General features: G+C 43.3%; 1 protein-coding gene across 1 annotated transcript in view; it reads left to right on the top strand.

The window, feature by feature from the left end:
• Positions 1 to 21,987, top strand: part of NFE2L3 (NFE2 like bZIP transcription factor 3) — a 35,077-nt gene that overhangs the window by 4,825 nt on the left and 8,265 nt on the right. Inside the window, exon 2 of the mRNA XM_061414310.1 lies at positions 17,104 to 17,271. Coding sequence (XP_061270294.1) covers positions 17,104 to 17,271 — 168 coding nt within the window. The remainder of the gene's footprint in view (positions 1 to 17,103; positions 17,272 to 21,987) is intronic.

The following is a 21,987-nucleotide window of genomic DNA, read 5'->3' as shown; positions in this document are numbered from 1 at the left end:
TTGTTGTGCCACAACCCCAAGGAACCCCAGACTTCTTCCAGTCAGCCTTTGACCTAAAGTGGTAGGTTACAGAGACATCATCCCTCCAGTGTCTGAGTCTCCCCTCGCTTGCCCTACTTCTCGGCTTCACTCAGAATTGGAGCGCAGGGCCCAGGCCTGCCCTATGGGCAGACTCAGGCAGGCTGCTCTCGTGGTCAGTGTGCTGGCCCTGGAGCTTCACTGCTGACTGGTTATATGATCCGAAGCACACTTGTTAACCTCCCTGTGCCTTGGTTCCCTTATCTGTGAAATGGGTTGGTAAGAGTCCCTTCAGGAGGATTAAAGAGATCACACGCGTTCTTTGGGATTGGCACTTGGTAAGCCCTCCATGTTAGCAGCTGCTGTTAACTCAGCGGTGGCAGGAGGCGCTCCAGTGCCCCTTCCTAACTTATCCCTCTGTGCTTTGTTGCCACATACAGGTCTCCAGAGCATGCCTTGTTCTTTCCCGTTTTCATCTGGGAAGCCCCCCGGGGGTCCTCATTGCCTACCAGTTTGCTATTTTGTTGTTCAAGGCTCCCCATCTGATGCAGCTCCCTGTTCTGAGTTCATCTCTCCAGCTGGCCCACACCTGTAGCCTACTTGGCTACTTTGACTTTCTCCCTTCCTCTTCCCCAAATAGCCGGTTCTTTCCTGCCTTTGACTCGGTTACCTTTGCCCAGAATGTGTCCTTTCATTTCTTTCAAGTCTTTTACTGTTAAGTTCTCACTCCTCTCCACTATTACCTCAAGCATTTCCTGTTCTTTCCTTTGTGCCCTACTGCATTTTGTGACATTTCTTCTATGGGACTTGTGTTCTCTACTTTGAACTGCAGCGCCTTAAGTGTGGAAACTGGGTCTTCACTCTAATGTGCAAGTGGCACCCAGGGACAGGATTAGGAGCAGAAGCCCATTCAATCAGCCTGTGTTGAGCTCCTCATTCATCCTCCACGTTGACTCTGCAGAGCTTCTCGGGTGCTGAGAGCTCACGTGTCTTGAGACCTTCCAGGCCAGAGTTCCAACTGCAAATATACGAAATATACGAAATCCTGATGGGCTATCTGATCACTTAATGCCGATTTGAGTGGATGGGGCAGTGGAAAGCAGACTTTCAGGTTGGCATATAATTAATCAGGAGGTGAAACTCAGGATTGCTTAAAGTATGATCTTGCCCAGAATAGACAGGTTACTGTTCTTAAGTGCTGAGGTAGACTATGCCGCCCCCCACCCACTAAAAAATTGAAACAAAAACAAGCTTCTCACATTTGTGGTAGCCTTTCGATATGAATAGTTTGTTCTCAAAATCTAATTAAAGATGTACAGTGATATTCAAATACACTTCTGGGCAGCTGAAGCAGGCTGAGGCTCCAGTACATACCTGGGTGGTTTTTGGTTGAGTTGCAGGTGGTGGTTGGCAGATCATGGTCAGTGTTGTAGAGGCAAGGAAGGCATGGCCTTCTGTGATTGGGTGCAACTGGATTCCCTGGCATTAGCCAGGGTTCTCCAGAGAACAGTCAGAGTGTGTATGTGCGTGTGTGTGTGTGTGTGCGTGTGTACATGCATGTGTGCTAAGTAGCTCCAGTCATGACCAACTCTTTGTGACCCCATGGACTGTAGCCCACCACGCTCCTCTGTCCATGGGATCTTCAGGCAAGAATACTGGAGTGGGTTACTATGTCCTCCTCCAGGCGATCTTCCCAACCAAGGGATCAAACCCATGTTTCCTGATGCAGGTTGGAGGCAAAATTTCTTCCCCAGGGAGACCTTAGTTTTGTTCCATTTTGCCCTGAAAGACTTTCAGTTGATGGGATGAGGCCCACTTGGATTATCAAAGACACTCTCTTTTACTCAGTCACCTGGTTGGGGGCCACTGTTACCCACATCTGCACAGTACCTCAGTACCTTCACAGCAACACTAGGTTAGCATCTGATGGAATTCTGAGTCCTGTAGCCTGGCCACACTGACATGTAAAACCAGTCATCACCCCATCCCAGCTCCATCTCTTCCTGGGCAACCTCCATGAGGCTTGGTGTCCAAATTGTAAAAGGTGAATATTAACTTCTTTCTGGGAAAGTTCCTTCAGCATTAAATCATACTGTATGTTAAAGGGCTAGTGCAGGTTTTGGCATAGTAATAGATATTCAGCGAGTGATTTGCTGTCATTGCTCCAGAGCTGGGGAATGTCGAACTCCCAGGAAACCCCTGACATATGGAGGAAATGGCAGATGACTACGAGGTCTTGCAGGAGGCCTTGGGCTTGTTGAGGAGGCAGAACCCTTAAGGCTCATCTGGAAAAAGAGCTGCTTAGCCTTACTTTAGAGCTGGGTTTCTCATCCCAGTGACTGTGTCAAATTACCCGGTTGTTTGATACAATGTAAATTTCAGGGCCCACCTGAGACTGGCTGAATCAGAGCCTCTCAGATGGGGCTTGGGATGGGTCTGCAGTTTCTCAGACTTCCACATGATTCTTCTGCCACCCCATGTTGATCTTAGCCATGGTGTTACTGCCTCAGGACTTTTTGATGCCCAGCAATGTAGAAATGGAGGGCAGAGGCGGGTGGGCGGGGGACGGTGCCTGGTTGAAAACTATCCTTCTGAATTTAAAGCCCAAAAGAGCTCGTAGACTGAGCCAAAGTTACCTGCTTGAGCAGCAGGACCTGGGCTAGAGCCCTGGTTTGCCAGATGTTGTTTTAAAGTTAAAGCCTGACCTGTCTAGTTCCTTGCTGGGGATGAGGAACTAACTTGCAAAAATAACTAATAATGAATGCAGAACTAACTTGCAAATAAATACAGTTCAAAATTAACTCATGCTTAAGTTCTAGAATAGGTGAAGCTAGGGTACAAATATGAGAACTTTCTGGGAGTGTCTGAGAACTTTAAATATTCTCTTTCACAGTTGAGGTACAAGTTAAATGAGTGCCTGCATTTGTCAGAATTGTGCAGTTAAGGTTTATACAGTTCTGGCCAGGTATACCCTACCTAAAAACTATGAGAGAGTGATTGAGTAGTGTGGAGGGGAAGGGTGGTGGGATTAGTGATGTAAGAACAACAGGTAAGGGACTTGCCTGGTGGCCCAGTGGTTAAGACCGCGCTTCCAATGCAGGGGGCTTGGGTTCGATCCTCAGTCTCTTCGTGGTCTCAATCCCTGGTTGGGAATTAAGATCCCATACCTCAGGGTGTAGCCAAAAAACAAAACCAAAAAGGAATAGCAGAAGATTGTTGATAATTTTTGAAACTGGATGATGGGTTCATGGAGGGCTTGCTATATTGTATTCTGTTTATTTTGTGTGTTTGAAATTTTCCAGTGTGAAGAAAATACAAAAACATCATGCAAGTTGAAGGCCACTTGGCCTGTCCTGCCTGCTGGAGTAATGTAGCATTACATGAATCTGTCCTGCTCCCCCTCCCCCCCTCCCCTCTGCTCTGCCCTGCCCTCTCCTGGTCCCTCTGCTCCCCCTCTCCCACTCCCCTCTGCCCTCCCCTCTCCCAGGCTCTCAGCCTACACCTGGGGATTACTTGTGGGAGAAGCAGCTCCTTTTAAAATCAAAGCCTGCAGGTTGGAGTTCAGCCTGCCCTTGTGTCCCAGGTGTTGGGTCTCCTGTTTGGAAACACTGGCTGTTTTCATACCCAGCTTCTCCTGGTGGGCTGTCACACTGAATGGCTTAGTTTCAGCCTCATGGAGGATGCTTGCCAATTTTTTTAGCTGCTTCCTCTAGGAGCCTTCAGAAGTGAGTTTAGTCTATAGCACATTTTAGGGTGAGCAGTTTCCAGCACATAATAGCAAATGGAGAGAATGGAGATTGGATAATGGAGTCCTGTCCCCCATCCCTGTCACCAGCATAACAATCACCAGCGCAGGGCCAGTCTTGGCTCATCTGTCACTCCCCATGTCCCTCCCCCCATTAGTTTGAAACAAATTCCAGACATCATTTCTTGTGATTCTTGTGCCAGCTCTTTGCAGAGACTTAGTCAAGAGGAGAAAAAAGCCTGGATTTGTTCCTTTCCTGTTCTTCCCACTATGTTCATCAACTCAGAAAATCTTCTATAAATATTTTAGGGTATATATCCCTAAAGGACCCTTCTAAACATCAACACAATGCCAAGACCACACCTAAAAAAAATCAGCAAAAATTTGTTACCACTGAAGGTCTAGTTCGTATTCAACCCCAGTTATGTCATGATAAATTTTTTCACAGTTGGTTTGTTGGACTTGCAATCCAAATAAGATCAGTACCATGCACTGTAGCCAGCTGTTCTGCTTGATATTCAGAGACGGACTTGCTTTATTCGTACGGAGCGAACTCTTCCCATGTCTGCAGTTCTTATCTGTGTGAAACAAGTGGGAGCCATCGTGGGTGGTGGTGCAGTTGGCTTTCCTGTAGGAAGAAGGCACCCTTCGTCCTACAGAAGAGGAAATGAAGAGCCTTCAGCGAATGACTTCTCACAGCAGCAGACAGGGGTGTTGGGACACCCAATGACTACCAGTGAAAGGCGGAGCCCCGGGTAGGGGGAGAAATGTCCAGGCCTCTCCTGTTTCCCTCATCACCCTCTCCAGCCTCCTCCTGTACCCTCCCACCAGTGAATCCTGCTGGGAGCCCCAGAGTGTGCAGGGCTCAGTTTCTGGGGGAACACATGGGGACCTGGGGGGGCAAATAAGAACCAGGACAGTGTCCATGAGCAGGCTGTCAAGTAAAAACGCCTGCAGCCCCACCCTGTTTAGTCACTTACCAGGTCTGTGACTCAACAGCAAGTTGCTTAACCTCCCTGTGCCTCAGTTTCCCCCTTTGTAAGAGGAGAAAAGAGCAGTACCTGGGATGCCAGGCAACTTCAGTGAGATCATGATTGTGGTGCCTGGCCCAGAGTGAGTGCTCAATCAGTGTGAGCTATAATTATTATAAACTGCTGCAGCAAACCACCCAGGCTAGACAGGACACAGTCTCTCTTTATCTGGCTCCTCGTTTCTCTCTAGACCTGATGACTCCAGCTTGCCTCCAGCCTAGAGCCAGGGCCTCAGAATTCTTTGGCCTTCATCCCTCTCCCTCTGATATCATCCTTCTCGTAGGCCCCACACTGTTCTTTGTCTTTGAAGGTTCTTCCAACCCTGAAGGTCACACCAGGTCTTAGTCTCTCCTCCCCCAGATCACTAAATGAAAGGCCTAGCCAGTGAAGCCAGCCGGAACTGTTCACAAAGAGTGTTTTCAGTGTCAAACTCTCCATCGTCCTCTTCCGGTCTCAGCACAGGATAGTAAGTACCGAGTCAGAAATCATGCTGCCAGATACCAGAACTTCTAAGACTCAGCAAAGAGAAGAGTCCAGCTTTGCTTCTTTCTCCCCTCTCCACTATCCTTCGTTGTCTCTGAAAACCTTCCTTTGAGGCTCAGCTCTGCTCCCTAACTCATCTGTGGTGGCAAAAATGAGTTAACAGCTGGAGGACAGGTGTCAGAAGGATACAGCCCTCGGTACCAGCAGGGAAGGATGTGGGAGAGGGGTGGTTAGGAATGGTGATTGATACGTTCACACTGCTGTAGTTGAAACAGATAACCAACAAGGACCTACCGTATATAGCACAAGGACGTTGTTTAGTTGCTCAATATTCTGTAATAACCTAAATGGGAAAAGAATCTGAGAATGAATAGATACATGTATAGAAAAAGGGAAAGTGTTAGTTGCTCAGTCATGTCTAACCCTCTGCAACCCTCCAGACTGTGTAGCCCTCCAGGCTTTCTGTCCATCGGATTCTTGAGGCAAGAATACTGGAGTGGGTTGTCATGCCCTTCTCCAGGGCATCTTCCCGACCCAGGGAGATACATGTATATGTCTTGCTGCCACCTGAAACTAAGACAACATTGTTAATCAACTAAACTCGAGTATAAAATAAACATTTAAAAAAATTATTTACAGCCCAGTAGGAAAGAAAAGACCCATATAATTGTAATTTTACATAGAATAGAAGGCATGTCATAGGAGAAACCTACAGGCCATGGGATTTTTGAGACAGAAGAACCCAGTTTTAACTAAGGGGCCCAAACTGAGAAGGTCTGGATCCATGCCGAGGATGGGGTGGCTAGGCTCCCAGCAGTCAGGGCTGTGGCGGGAGGGCCTGCCTTTTCACCAGCTGCCAGTTCAGTGCAAGTCCCTGGGTGGTGGTGAGCACCCCAGCTCACAAGTTTACGATGGCTTCCTGTGGTGAGCATGGAAACTTTCTTCTTTTTTTTTTTTTTAAATTGAGTCCCAGCCTGAGAGTAAAAATCACCTACCTACACACAAATAAAAAGTAACTTAATGATGGGTTTTGCTTACCCATTCTTTAAGAGCATGGACCATGAATCACCAGTATATACAACAGTGCTTGTAAAACACTTGTACTGTCTCTTTCAGCTCCTTGTCATTGAGTTGAGGAAAACAGGAAAAGAAGAAAGCAAAGAGATAGTAATTACTGGCTACTAGGGGCTGGGGTCGCTTTCTCTTGGGGTTCTAATTGAGTTGTCAGAAGTTAGTCATTAATTACAACTCTTCAGAATCAAAAAGCAGTAGAAAGTACTGATTAATGTTTGCATAGGATCTTAAAATGTATAAAGTGCTTTTCCTCAACCACTTCCTTAAAATATGAATTAGAACTATTACCCTTCATGTCACAGACAAGGAGACTGAGAGTCAGAGTGGCCCAAGGTCACAGCTGGTAGGATTAGGAGTGGCCTCTTTTACTCAGCTGTTTTTGGACATGAGTCTTCCTAGCCAGGAGGCTTTTATGGGACCTTGTAGACTGTGCAGAGTATACAAGTGCAATAGCCCTTTTTCACTTTCTAAATAGAAATAATATTGGACCTTCCTCTCCTCGTCTTGTGTTCCTGGTGTCTCCACCCCACCCCACCCCAAGATAGAATTGCTTAACTGTCACAAATCGGTCCCTGGGAAGAGGACTCTCTCTGAGCCCAAGTTGAGTGGGCAGGATGTTTCTAAGGGAGTACATTTCCAATTTACAGCTGTGGAAGGGAATACAAGAAAGCAAATTTGGACAAAAGCAGGAGTCAAACTGGAGCAGGGCAGTGCCAGGAGCTCTGGGGCTTAAGTGACCCTTCACAGTTGTCCCACGATGGGTGAGGTGGCCAGGCCTTTGTGCTCTCTCTGTTCAGTCCTAAGATGTAGGTGCCCCAGGAACAGTGTCACCTTAGGTGAGGGGGCCCTAGGTAGGCGAGGCATTCTGTAAAGGCCCAGCTGGAGGCTCTTTGCTCCCAGGTCAAGGAGAATTCTTTCAAACTTTCAGTGAGGAGTTCTGATGTTCCATAAAGCTTCCCAATTCTTTTTTCTTCAAAACTAGCATGACAGTGATATAAAAAAAAAAAAAGAGAAAGAATCCAGGAATTACTTTTATGCATATTCCTGCAAAACATTAAATAAAATGTTAGCAAGTCATACAGAAATATAGGTGCATAAAGCATTTTTTAAAATGGATGTATTAGTTATCTATTGCTGCAGAGGAGATTATTCCAAAACTTAATGACTTAATACCACATTTATTATCCCATTTATTATGTGAGCTAGAAATTCTGGAGTGGCTTAGCTGGGTGGTTCTCCTTCCTGGTTTCAAGAGGTTGTAGTGAAGATGGTGATTGGAGTGCATTTATCCGAAGGCTGAACTGGAGCTGAGAGATCCAGTTCCAAGGTGGACCACTGACAGCTGTGGTCAGGAGGCCGCAACTCTACTCCACGTAGAGTTGGAAAGGCCAAGGCCTCTCTGTAGAAAGCTTGAATGTCCTTGCAACGTGAGTGCTCGCTTTCACCAGTACGAGTGATCGGAGGGAGAGCAAAGAGGAAGCCACGGGGCTGAACCATTACGCCCACATAATAATACTCCTTTTGTTAAAAACAACTCATTAAGTTTGGCCCCAACTCAGTAGGGGGGTTAATCTTCTTGAAGAAGAAGAAAAGAGTGTTATATATAATTTGTGGATATTTTTGAAACACCTAAGTATTCAATATCCATTTCTACTTTTAAAAATGCCCTTCAAAAATAAGGATAGAGCTTCATACTACCAAATCCTCAGATACAGTCTTGTATCCACTTTCTACTCCTTATCCTGAAATGAAGGCTTTATTTTTCTTTCTTTCAAACTCAGTCCTGCCATTTGTCCTTTGGAGTCTTTATCTATAGCTTTCTGAATGTTGTCCTTTCTCCTCAGTCATTGCCTTACAAACATATTCCAGCATCTCATCTTTAAAATATTGCTCTGACCCACTTCCCCAGTCACTTCATAGCCAAAATTCTTGAAAGAATGGTCTGTATACTGTTCCCAATTTGTTATCTCCCATTTACTCTTCAACACCGTATCACTGGGCTTCTACCCTAAGTTTTTCGAAGGCCACCCACACACTGCTTTCTTATTGCCAAATCCATTGGATACTTTTCTGTCCTTACTGTGCGCAACCTCCAAGCAGCATTCAACACAATCAACCACTCCATTCTTATTGAAACAGTTTTGGATTCTGAGACGCTGCTATTCTGTCTTCCCCTGCAACTCATTTCTTGTCTTCAGTCTTTTCTCACCAGCTTTTCTGCTTGACCTCTGAATGTTTCAGTTCTGCAGGACCCTGTCCTGAGCCCCTTCTAGCTTTGTGCTCGCTTGTTGGAATCTCGTTAGTTCCTGTGTGTGTGTTTATGTTGATGTGTTCCCAGTTTTTACTTTCAGTTCAGACCTTTGCTCTAAATTCCAAATTCTCATCTCAGTAATGTAATAGATATTTCTGCTTGACTTTTTACGTCTCAAACTTGACATTTCCAAAATGGAAGACCCCTCAGTTTCCCTTTTTAATGGTTCTGTTTGTAACTATCCACCATCTTTATTCAAGCCAGAAATCTAGGAGTCATTCTAAATTTTCTTCCCTTTCCTTGATCTCCCATTTCCAGTCCATCAACAAGCCCTGTCTCATTTTACACAGCGTATCATGGATTCTTCCGCTTCTCTGTCACCACCACCTTTTTCCAGACTCTTATTTCTGTGTGCATGTGTGTGTGCACGCGTGCGCACTAAAGTCACTTCAGTCATGTCCGACTCTGTGCAACCCCATGGACTATAGCCCGCCAGGCTCCTCTGACCATGGGATTGTCCAGGCAAGAATACCGGAGTGGGTTGCCATGCCTTCCTCCAGGGAATCTTCCCAACCCAGGGATCGAACCCTGGTCACTTATGTCTCCTGCACTGGTCAGCAGATTCTTTACCACTAGGCCATCTGGGAAGACTGTTACCTACTGTCAATTAATTACTGTAGTAACCTCCTAACTGGTCTCCCCACTTCCATGCTTGGATTTTCTCTGTAGTTGCAGAGGAAGAAGAAATAACTGTAGCTCAGATTCCTACTCTAACTGTAACTTTTCCTGTCTTGGCCCTTTTGCTGCGCATGCTTCCATCCTTAGGAGAACTCAGGCTTTCTGTCATGTCTCTAGTCTCTCCCCTACTCCTGGCTAGGACTCTTCCCTTACTGTCTTCATAGTCGCCACTTGTTTCATACATACATTGATCGGAGACTGAATGGGAGAAGGTGAGTAAAAATGCTACTACTGTAGTAGACCCCAGTAGAAAACCCAGTAGAAAAGACCCCAGAAGAAAAATGGACAGAGACCACACAGAGTTCACAGAAAAGGAAATACAAATGCTTTTAAACTTGTGAAAGATGTTCAACTTCACTCATAATAAGAGAAGTAGAAATTAAAACTACAGCGAGATGCCAGTTTTCATCTATCACATTGGCACGTTTACTGGTAGGAGTGTAAGTTAATTACCACAAACATTTTCAGAGGCCATTGGGTAGAATCCATCAAATAAAAAAATGCATGTATGTGTTGACCTAGGGAAATAGATGGGGAAACAGTGGAAACAGTGTCAGACTTTATTTTTGGGGCTCCAAAATCACTGCAGATGGTGATTGCAGCCAAGAAATTAAAGACACTTACTCCTTGGAAGGAAAGTTATGACCAACCTAGATACCATATTCAAAAGCAGAGACATTACTTTGCCAACAAAGGTCTGTCTAGTCAGGGCTACAGTTTTTCCAGTAGTCATGTATGGATGTGAGAGTTGGACTGTGAAGAAAGCTGAGCACCGAAGAATTGATGCTTTTGAACTGTGGTGTTGGAGAAGACTCTTGAGAGTCCCTTGGACTGCAAGGAGATCCAACCAGTCCATTCTAAAGGAGATCAGTCCTGGGTGTTCTTTGGAAGGACTGATGCTAAAGCTGAAACTCCAGTACTTTGGCCACCTCATGCGAAGAGTTGACTCATTGGAAAAGACTCTGATGCTGGGAGGGATTGGGGGCAGGAGGAAAAGGGGACGACAGAGGATGAGATGGCTGGATGGCATCAGTGACTCAATGGACGTGAGTCTGGGTGAACTCCGGGAGTTGGTGATGGACAGGGAGGCCTGGCGTGCTGCGATTCATGGGGTCGCAAAGAGTCAGACACGACTGAGTGACTGAACTGAACTGAGCATACATTCTAGGAATTTATTTTACTTAACACATGTGTGCAAAGAAGTATGCATAAGGACATTTTAATTCTTTTTTAAGAAATGATTGGAGACAAATATCCATCATTAAGAAACTAATCAAATCCATTGTGGTGACAGGAATGTATTGGTTGCTCTCCTCTGTACACAGCTCTTTCTGTTTTTAGATCTTTGCTAAAATATCACTCCCTTGAGAGGTCTTCCCTAACCAGTCTTTCTAAAGGTGGGTCCCCCCTTCTTCTCTTTCACTTGCCATAACTTGCAGTAATTTTCTTAGTTCACTTGTATTTTGGGCTTCCTCTCCCTTCAAATCTAAGCTGTGAAGAGGCAGTCTAGACTTTTTTTCACTATTGTATCCCCAGCATCCAATATACTATTTGGGATTTAATATGTATTGATTGAATGAGTGAATGAATAAGGAAAGCTGCATGATATCCTTATTGATGGAACATTATGAGTAAAAAATAAGAATGGCAGGTGTGATAATGTGATGTAATACGTGTTTAGTCCTCATCTGCCCCCACCCCCACCCCTATGTGGCAGAGCTCCCAAAGACCTTGGAATTTCCTAAGCATGAGAGCGATGGGAGCATCTTTTGTTATAATATTTGGTCTCTCAGTCCTCAGTTCCTGAAATAGTTCCAAAGCCCTGAAGGTGAAAGGAAGTTTTTCTTATTTATAACATGCCCCTTCTAACCACACCTGACTTACGGGGTTGTTTTTTGTTTTTTAATATTTATTTGGCTGTGTCATGTCTTAATTGCAGCATGTGGGATCTAGTTCCCTGACCATAGATTGAACTTGAGCCCCTTGCATTGGGATTGTGGAGTATTAGCCACTGGACCACCAGGGAAGTCCCTTCATTCTGTTGATGAGGTAGCTTTGGGAGAGCCCCCTAAAGATGGGAACTGATTGCCAGGGGAACCAACCACATGATGAGAGGATTAGAACTTTAAACCCTTCCACCCACCCACCCGCACCTCTGGGGAAGGGAGGGTGCTGTAGATTGAGTTTAGTCACTAACAGCCAATGATCGCTCAACCATGCTTGTGTAGTGATACCTCCATAAAAAGCCAGAAGGAGGACTTTGGAGATCTTCCAGGTTGGTGATCACATGGAGGTACTGGGAGAGTGGTGCAGAGCATGGCAGCTTGTGACCTTTCCACAGTCCTTGCTTTTAGGCATCTGTTTGTTTCTGAGTTGTGTCCTTTTGTAATAAAATAGTAATCTAGTGAGTAAAATGTTTTCCTGAGATCTGTGAGCCACTCTATCAAACTAATCACACCAGAGGAGGAGGAGGGTTATGGGGACCTTTAATTTATAGGCACTTGGCGGGAAGCAAGGTAACCACCTGGATTTGGAACTGACCTCTGGAGGGAGAGAGAGCAGTTTTGAGACTGAGCCTTTAACCTGTGGGATCTGATGCTGCCTCTAGGTAGATAGTGTCAGAACTGAATTAAGTTATAGAACATGCAGGTGGTGTCCCAGAACTGCTAGGTGTATGAACAGCCCACACATCTGTTGCCAGAAGTGAAGTAGCAGACCATTGAGAATGGAGGGACGACACAGTGTTTTCTTTTACATCAGATGTCATCATTATTATTGAGCAGTATTCTGAAAGCATGAGCAAAGCAATTAGACAAGAAAATGAAATAAATTTAAATCGTGAGAAGGAAGAGGTGAAAAATAATTAGTAAAGCAATGGACATGACTGTATATACTTTGGGGGAAAAAATAGAAATTAACAGGAATTATAATGGAAGAATAGTTTTTTGAGACTACCTTCTGTAGTTGCCTTGGACAAAATGAGTTTGCCATGTAGGAATTTTAGGGGATAACTTTAGTTAGATATAATTTTAAACTTTAAAAAAAGTTGTGAGAATAGTATATATCCTTTACTCAGATTTGCCTGTTGTTTACATTTGGCCCCATTTGAGTTACCTGTTTATAATTATATCTATATACACATACAGTTCTTTCATTCTGAAACACCTAAGAATGAATTGCAGCCATTACGTATAGTACTTCCTAGTATGATCTATAACCAGTTAAACAGAATCAGGAAAATTTAACATGAATCTAAGACTATAATCTATTGTCCATACTCAAATTTTATCTATTGCCCCAGTAATATCCTATGTAACTACTTTTTCTCCTGGGTCTGCATCTAACCCAGGAGCACATGTTGCATTTACTTGTCAAATCTCTTAAATCACCTTTAATATGGAAAAGTTCTTTCAGTTCCTGACCTTTAGATTTTGGAAGAATATCTTTATTTTGTAAAGTGGCTCCCAATTTTGATTTGTCTGATGTTTCCTCATTACACTGAGATTATGAACACCACAGAAATGGTATTGTATCCTTCATATTGTGTGAGGAGGCATCTTGCTTTATTGCCATATTGTGATGATAGATTTGATCGCTAGTTTATTTTTCTTTTGAACTTATTTTGTGTTGGGGTGCAGCCAGTTAACAATGTTGTGATAGTTTCAGATGAACAGCAAAGGCACTCAGCCATACACGTACACATTCTTCCCCCAACCCCCGTGACCCCATCCGGGCTGCTGGGTAACACTTGACCACTTGGTTTAGATGGTGTTTGCCAGGTTTCTCCTGAAGGGTTATTAGTTTTCTCTTTGTAATTAAAAAGTAATCTGGGGTGATACTTTGAGGCTACTTAAATATTTTTATTTTTCATCAAGTTTTTATTCCCTAGTTTCAGTATTCATTCATGATTTTCTAACTCCATCATTCTTCTATATTTATTAGTTCCATTCTACTGTAAGGGAGATATTTCCCTTTTTCCTCATTTACTTGTTTATACTGAAATGAACTCGTTGGTCCTTTTATTTAACACATTTATTGAGTTATGATCCATTATTATATGATATAATAGGATTTTTAACCTATTTTCTGCTTCTTGCCATGTGATTTGTGGTCATACAGAATTTCTCTATCTTCCATTCTTCTCCCGAGTTTTAAGGCAGGCCATCTTACAGACTTTTGTTATCAAACTCTTAAACACTTTGAAAGTTTCCTTATGGGCTTGATCTAGTTAGGTGTTAGCCACTGGTTTCCTCTGTTATTGTTTATTTATGTATTGTTATAGATAACATTCTCATGTTTGCAAGTTTATGTGTCTCTCTACATGTGTTGTATTAATTCTGATATTACAGACTAAGGAGACCTTGCTTCATGGTTCTAAAATAGATCTTGTGATTTAGAGGTTAGAAGCTTCTATGCCCACCAGCAGCAAATTTATTTGTAAACAAAGTTAACTGCCTCAGGAATTTAGAATTTTGAATTAGATTCTCTTAAAGTTATGACCAACCTAGAGAGTATATTAAAAAGCAGAGACATTACTTTGCCAACAAAGGTCCGTCTAGCCAACGCTATGGTTTTTCCAGTAGTCATGTATGGATGTGAGAGTTGGACTGTGAAGAAAGCTGAGCACCGAAGAATTGATGCTTTTGAACTGTGGTGTTGGAGAAGACTCTTGAGAGTCCCTTGGACTGCAAGGAGATCCAACCAGTCCATTCTAAAGGAGATCAGTCCTGGGTGTTCTTTGGAAGGACTGATGCTAAAGCTGAAACTCCAGTACTTTGGCCACCTCATGTGAAGAGTTGACTCATTGGAAAAGACTCTGATGCTGGGAGGGATTGGGGGCAGGAGGAGAAGAGGATGACAGAGGATGAGATGGCTGGATGGCATCACCGACTCAATGGACGTGGGTTTGGGTAAACTCCAGGAGTTGGTGATGGACAGGGAGGCCTGGCATGCTGCGATTCATGGGGTCACAAAGAGTCGGACACGACTGAGCAACTGAACTGAACTGAAGGCTTAACAAAAGAAACCTTCTCTTGGCAAAAGATTGAGGTTAAAAGAGTGATGACGAGTCTTATCTTTTCCCTTCTTCCCTGAATTTAGATGGGAATCAGAGTTTCAGTTGCAGAAAAGAGCAAGACTATGGAATCTCACTCATCAGAAATTGCATACAAACTCTTAGGATGTTGTATCTAGGAGTTCATCTCTTCAGCAACTATTATTAAGGGTCTGCTGTGTGCCAGGCTGTGGTATAGGCAGAGGGTATACAGCAGGAATCAAGCAGAGTCCCTGCCCTCAGGAAACTTGCATTCTAGTGGGACAGATTAGACAATAAACAAATAAAATAACATGTTCAATTCAGTCGCTCAGTCGTGTCCAACTCTTTGTAAGCCCATGGACTGCAGCACGCCAGGCCTCCCAGCCCATCGCCAACTCCCAGCGTTTACTCAAACTCATGTCCATTGAGTCAGTGATGCCATCCAACCATCTTATCCTCTGTTGTCCCCTTCTCCTCCTGCCTTCAGTCTTTCCCAGCATCAGGGTCTTTTCAAATGAGTCAGTTCTTCACATCAGGTGACCAAAGTATTGGAGTTTCAGCATCAGTCCCTCCAATGAATATTCAGGACTGATTTCCTTTAGGATGGACTGGTTGGATCTCCTTGGAGTCCAAGGGACTCTCAAGTGTTCTCCAACACCACAGTTCAAAAGCATCAATTCTTTGGCGCTCAGCCTTCCTCATAGTCCAACTCTCACATCCATACATGACTACTGGAAAAACCATAGCTTTGACTAGATGGACCTTTGTTGGCAAAGTAATGTCTCTGCTGTTTAATATGCTATCTAAGTTGGTCATAACTTTTCTTCCAAGGAGCAAGAGCCTTAATTTCATGGCTATAGTCACCATATGCCGTGATTTTGGAGCCCCAAAAAGTAAAGCCAGCCACTGTTACCACTGTTTCCCTATCTATTTGCCATGAAGTGATGGGACCAGATGCCATGATCTTAGTTTTCTGAATGTTGAGTTTTAAACCAGCTTTTTCACTCTCCTCTTTCACTTTCATCAAGAGGCTCTTTAGTTCTTTTTCACTTTCTGCCATAAGGGTGGTGTCATCTGTGTATCTGAGGTTATTGATATTTCTCCTGGCAATCTTGATTCCAGCTTGTGCTTTTTTCAGCCCAGCATTTCTCATGATGTACTCTGCATATAAGTTAAATAAACAGGGTAACAATATATAGCCTTGATGTACTCCTTTCCCTATTTGGAACCAGTCTGCTGTTCCATGTCCCATTCTAACTGTTGCTTCCTGACCTGCATACAGATTTCTCAAGAGGCAGGTCAGGTGGTCTGGTATTCCCATCTCTTTCAGAATTTTCCAAAGTTTGTTGTGATCCACGCAGTGAAAGGCTTTGGCACAGTCAATAAAGCAGAAGTAGATTTTTTTTCTGGAACTCTCTTTTTCAATGATTCAACGGATATAGGTGTTAGTTACTGTGTATTGGAAGGCTGATGGGAATTATCCAATAGACAAGGAAGTATTGTTGACACAGAAAAGAGGATAGGGTAGCAGAAGCAATGTCTTCGAGCACATGAGCTACTTGTGATGGAGGATGTGAACAAGAGATCATTGAGGTAAGAAGACCAACATCTACAGTGTCAAGAATTTGGTACAGAGAACAGAGAAGCAAGTAAAACCAAGTGGGCCATCAGCACATTAGCCTCCTTTTCCTTTTGCTCTTGCTTTGATTTCTCTCCTTGTTTTAGCATCTGTGTATTTACATTTCTTTGACTTTTATTTTCTTTTTAAAGATTAACACTCCTGTGGTTTAGAGTAGGGGGCAGTAATGCTGTCCTTGAGTTAGTCCAGTATGTTTTGTTGCTGGAAGAGAGAAATTAAAAACAGATCCTTGGAAAGAATTTAAGAGGCCTTGATGTTATGTTGGGCTTCCCTGTGGCTCAGATGGTAAAGTGTCTGCTTGCAATGCGGGAGACCCAGGTTCGATCCCTGGGTCTGGAAGATGCCCTGGAGAAGGAAATGGCAACCCACTCCAGTATTCTTGCCGGAGCCTGGTAGGCGACATTCCCTCAGGCGACAGTTCATGGAGTGGAACACAACTCAGAGTTGGACACAATTGAGCTTAGTGGGGAAACGGTATACAGAGAATTTTTAATATAATTGGAAGTATCAGAATATATATTATATGCTAAATGGCAACTGTTTGAATGTTCAGAAGAATTCTCTAGCCTTTTAATTATCTGTCTCCTTTTAATTATCTGTCTCCTAAGTTAAAGGTGAAGGACTCATCTGTATAAATAAGCATAGTTGAAAATATCAATGGAGATGTTAGTTTAAGCTTTTACATTAAATTTTTTTCAAAATAAAAATTTATTTACATTTTTTCTGATTGTAAAAAAATGCATGTTTATGGTAAAACATTCAAACAGTACAGAAATGTATAAAATGAAGTCAACTCTCTTTACGCTCCCTGAAGTCAGGGGGTTTATAAATGCAAATAATTTACATTATCCAGATCAGAACAGCCTGTCTCACAGTGAGTTTTTGAAAAGGACAGGACACAAAAGTGACCTTTGTTTCAGAATTAAAATGTTTCTTTGATACCAAAATAATGAAATGTCAGTCTTAGCTTCCGACTTGTGGGTTTTCCTGATCACTGAGCAGTAAGTACAAAACAGTTTTAAAGATTTTACTTATTTGATGAAATGTGGATTTGTACTTAGCACATTTTGGGGTCGGTCCTTTTTATAGGAGAATGAGGTATTAAGAGGTGTGAGTCACAGTCCCCAGCATGAAGAAAATGAGCAAAGATCATCAACCCAGAAGGAAAAATCACTACAGCAGAAGAATGAAGATGAAAATAAAGTAGCAGATAAGCCTGCCTGGGAGGCAGAAAAAACCACTGAATCTAGAAGTGAGGTAAGCATGTCAGAATATTCCAACCATACTATTTTGGCTTTAAGGTAGATTTTATGTCTTTTGACAATTTGTGTTGAGAATGGATTTTATATATGTGTGCCTTACTAGAAGTAAATTTGATATATGAAAATACATATTTTTTAAAATTGTGGATATGGTTATTTTATTTACAAAGGAATTAGCCATAGACCATTATATCTGGTTAAACCCACACACCCGTCCAGAAACCTGCTAGCAGGTTTTGTTGTGGTTTTGATTGAGGATTCCTGGGTTCAGGATGCCGGCATCTCTGGCATCTCAGCCAGAGATGGCTGGCATCCTGAACCCAGGAATCCTCAATCAAAACCAGCCACTTTCAGAAGTAGTAGACAGGTTGGCTAGGTCTGGGAAAGGAGAGGACCCTACAGGGATATCACTCTCAATCCGGTTGGAACTTGGGCTCACACCCTCGCTCAGTCTCCTGGTGCCCCATGCTCACTGGGCATCCATGAGCCCACTTTGCATCTTTGGCCTAGGTGGAGTCAGATAGCCTCATTGACTCCTTGCAACTAATAACCACACTCATGAGTAGTGGAGAGAGTGGAGAAAGGTGAACTCCAGGAGCCAGGCTGAACTCCTTCCTTCTTTAACATGGGACCTAATCTGGGTTCTACTCAGCAGTGGTCCAGACAGGTGAGCATTCCACAGACATTTAACCACTTAGTACTTCCCCTGGCAGGTGGCACCCTTGCAGGTCTTGCCTGACAGGGCTCCCAGCCCTGCACTGCCCCAGGTGGAATTTGGGGCTGTGCCTTGAACACCCATGGAGGGTAGAGTACTATGCCTTGGCCCTTCTCAGGCAGCCCATCATCACTGTAGCCTTGACTTTCTAACATCACCCTGAACATAACATGATTGACAGAATGAAGCCTGAAAGCAGTTCTGCTCCCTCTGCTCACTCACCACTCCCCCGCCCCTCCAGCCTGTTCTAACCTGTTTTAGGGAACTAGTTCTTCCCTGCATGCTGGGTGAAATCTAGGACAGGCCCTATGCTAAATAATCAGACCCAAAACCTCTCTGCTCATCCCAGTGCAACAGTTGGTAGACAGAACCAGTGTAAATTCTCAGCAAGTCTGTAGTTTTCCCACTCCTCTCCCTGCTGCAACCTCAAAGCCTGGCGGGGAGGAAAAGGGTGTGTGGCCAGCTTCTTGGCTTTCCCCAGTTCTTCCTCCCTTGTTTGTTCAGCCATCTTCTCTGAAGCTGAGGGTGTGATGGGTGGTAAGAGCTCAGAAAAGGTGTTCCTTTACTGTTGCCAGTCTGAAACTGGTTTCCCTGGACTGCAGAATGTATTTAAAACCACTTCTGTTGGTTAGGCACTTTCATTTTGCAGGTTCTTTGGAGACCCCTCCGAGTCCCCTCCAGCTAGGAGTCTCTCACTGTCCTTCTCAAGGACACATGCACCTCCACCTCCAAGTGGCCTCTCAAGCACCTGCTGGTCCTGGAAACCTGCACCTCACCTCCTTTGTCAATCATTTCTCTAGCTGCAACCCATGCTTGCATCTAGAAATATGCCTCTTGGATTATTTTTCAGGCAAGCTCTGGATGCTCATCTGTTCTGTTCCCTAAACACACCATGTTTCTAAGTGGTCTCTTTGAATCCTTTTTTGCTAGTCTTTAGAAGATGTGGGAGAGGGAGAGGGTGGGAAGATTTGGGAGAATGGCATTGAAACATGTGAAATGTCATGTATGAAACGAGATGCCAGTCCAGGTTCAGTGCACGATGCTGGATGCTTGGGGCTGGTGCGCTGGGACGGCCCAGGGGGATGGTATGGGGAGGGGGAGGGAGGAGGGTTCAGGAATGGGGAGCACGTGTATACCTGAAATTTTTTTAATTTAAAAAAAAAAATAAATATATATATAAAAAAAAAAGAAAATCAACACAGAAAAAAAAAAAAAGAAGATGTGGAGTTCACCCCAAGGAACCCCTTTCCATTTTCACTTTACCTCAGGCTATTCAACCCTTTTATGAGCTAGTTAAATGAGACCCCACTGCAGCCTGGCATTTCACTGTAACCTGCAGAGGTATGCCCAGCTGCCTCTGCTTTTACCCACTGGTATTTTCCCCAGGCCTTGTGTTCCTTTGTAATTCGTGTACCTTGCTATGTGGCTTTACCAGCTCCTTATGTGAACACGCACGCACACACACACAAATGCCAGAGAATTGCCACATCGGTGCCAGTGAGTACTGAAATAACCATGTCTGTTTTGGAGGAGACATTTCAGGCCACTTTACTGAGTGCCTCACAGACCATCTTTTCTGAGGTGAAAGATGTCCTTAAACTGGTCTTACTGCCACTTCCTTGTGTATAGATTTATGCTGTTGATTCATTTTTTTCCTGGGTATGTCTTTGCAATTATACCCCTTCACAAGGCTTCCCAGAAAAGTAGGACCTTATTTTCTCCTTTTTTGAACTGCCTATAGTAACTCACTCACTGCTAGGTAATAGGCACTCATTAAATAACAATGAAGTGATAGATAAAGTAGAGAGCTTCCGTGGAGAATTTGAAATATTTCACTGCAGACAGACATCAGTTTGGACAAAACTGTCTAGAAACACAATCACTTAAGAGTGTGGCATTTGTGCCTTGGTTCTTAATTATCAGACTCAGCTCCTTTTTTGTAGGTCCATGTTTCTGTTTTGTGTCAGTGTTTAAATTACACTTCTTGTAGGAACTTCTAATGATAAAGCAGAAAGGAGTTACTCTGACCACAGGGAATCACTGGCATTTGAGAATATTTAGGATGACTGACATAATTTACTCATTAACAGTGACTTCCTTCTAGCTGCAGTGCAAGCCTAGACTGCTATTAATGAAAAATACACAAATATATACAGGTTAATTGGTCTGAAGACACATTTTTCTCACTAAAGACAAGTTGAATTTAAAAAGTAAAAAAAAAAAAATGCAACAATACATTATTTTTTAACTTTACAATATTGTATTGGTTTTGTCATACATCAACATGCATCCGCCATGGGTATACACGTGTTCCCCATCCTGAACCCCCTCCCTCCTCCCTCCCCATACCATCCCTCTGGGTCATCCCAGTGCACCAGCCCCAAGCATCCAGTATCGTGCATCAAACCTGGACTGGCGACTCGTTTCATATACGATATTATACATGTTTCAGTGCCATTCTCCCAAATCATCCCACCCTCTCCCTCTCCCACAGAGTCCAAAAGACTGTTCTATACATCAGTGTCTTTTTTGCTGTCTCATATACAGGGTTATTGTTACCATCTTTCTAAATTCCAAATATATGCATTAGTATACTGTTTTGGTGTTTTTCTTTCTGGCTTACTTCACTCTGTATAATAGGCTCCAGTTTCATCCACCTCATTAGAACTTATTCAAGTGTATTCTTTTTAATGGCTGAGTAATACTCCATTGTGTATATGTAAAGGTAGAAAATGTGTCCATATTTTTTTTTTACATTCCTAGTGATCTCTGTTCAAAATGCAGTGAATTCTTGGCCAAAAACAGAACTGATTAGGAAGGAGGACTTTTATGTGAAGATGTAGGACTGCAGTCATGTAGTCCACAGTTTAGGCCCTCAAGTAAAAGGTACAGGCTCATGGGATTCTGAAGAGAAGTGAGGGGATTTTCTTTGTAATGGAAGTTAAGGGCAGGCTTAAGGGCAATACCAAGAAATAGGGAGACCCCCATAGACTAGCAACTACCTGAACCCAAAACTGCCCTCAGAGCAGAAAGGAACCTGGGGAAAAATACAGCTCAGTGAGAGTGGACATAAGAGGTGGTAATGTGGTAATAGTGAGATAATGGGTGTTTAAGGGACCCCGTCACTTCTTCCTTCCATCTTCCCATCTCCTGCGGAATCAACCAGAATGCTGGTTGTAAGGGGTTAGCTTCTCAAGCCTCCATCGATGGGCACTGAAGAGGAACAAACAGGTAAAAAAGATCTAATGAGACAGATATATCTTTGAATAGCCTGAAGGGTCAGTCCATAATTCACTTTAAACAGAATGATCTTCATACCCATATTTCCATGTTCTAAATATTAAGGCTTTCTTTTCTGCAAACAATGTTATTTACCCATAATTAAGGGGTTTTTTGGGGGAATGAATATAGATTTGTGCTGATGTTACCCGTTCTCACACTTGTGACCATCAGGCAAATTTTGGTCAATGGTTGGCCAGGACGAATGAATCAAGTTTCTGAAATTTCTTAATATCTTTCTTAGTATCATTTAAAATATCATTTAAAATCTTCACCAATTGGTGAAGAAGTTTGCTGCCCACTAAGGATGCATAATTTCCAATTAAAGAACAAGAAACACTATCCACCAGCTTATCTTAAATATGTCTTACAACATCCAAAGAAAGACACACAGAAACCTTGAAAACATGGCAAACCCATTTGTACCACATACACAAAATCATGAAATTAAAAGACACTTGCTCCTTGGAAGAAAAGCTACAACAAACCTAGACAACGTATTAAAGCAGAGACATTACTTTGCTAGCAAAGGTCTAGTCAAAGCTATGGTTTTTTGCAGTAGTCATGTATGGATGTGCGAGTTGGACCATAAAGAAGGCTGAGTGCTGAAAAGTTGATGCTTTTGAACTGTGGTGTTGGAGAAGAGTCTTGAGAGTCCCTTGGACTGCAAGGAGATCCAACCAGTCCATCCTAAAGGAAATCAATCCTGAATATTCA

This window comes from Bos javanicus, chromosome 4, assembly GCF_032452875.1.
Source record: "Bos javanicus breed banteng chromosome 4, ARS-OSU_banteng_1.0, whole genome shotgun sequence".
In the NCBI taxonomy this organism is placed as follows: Eukaryota; Metazoa; Chordata; class Mammalia; order Artiodactyla; family Bovidae; genus Bos; species Bos javanicus.
This window is presented reverse-complemented; position numbering and strand designations above follow the sequence as displayed.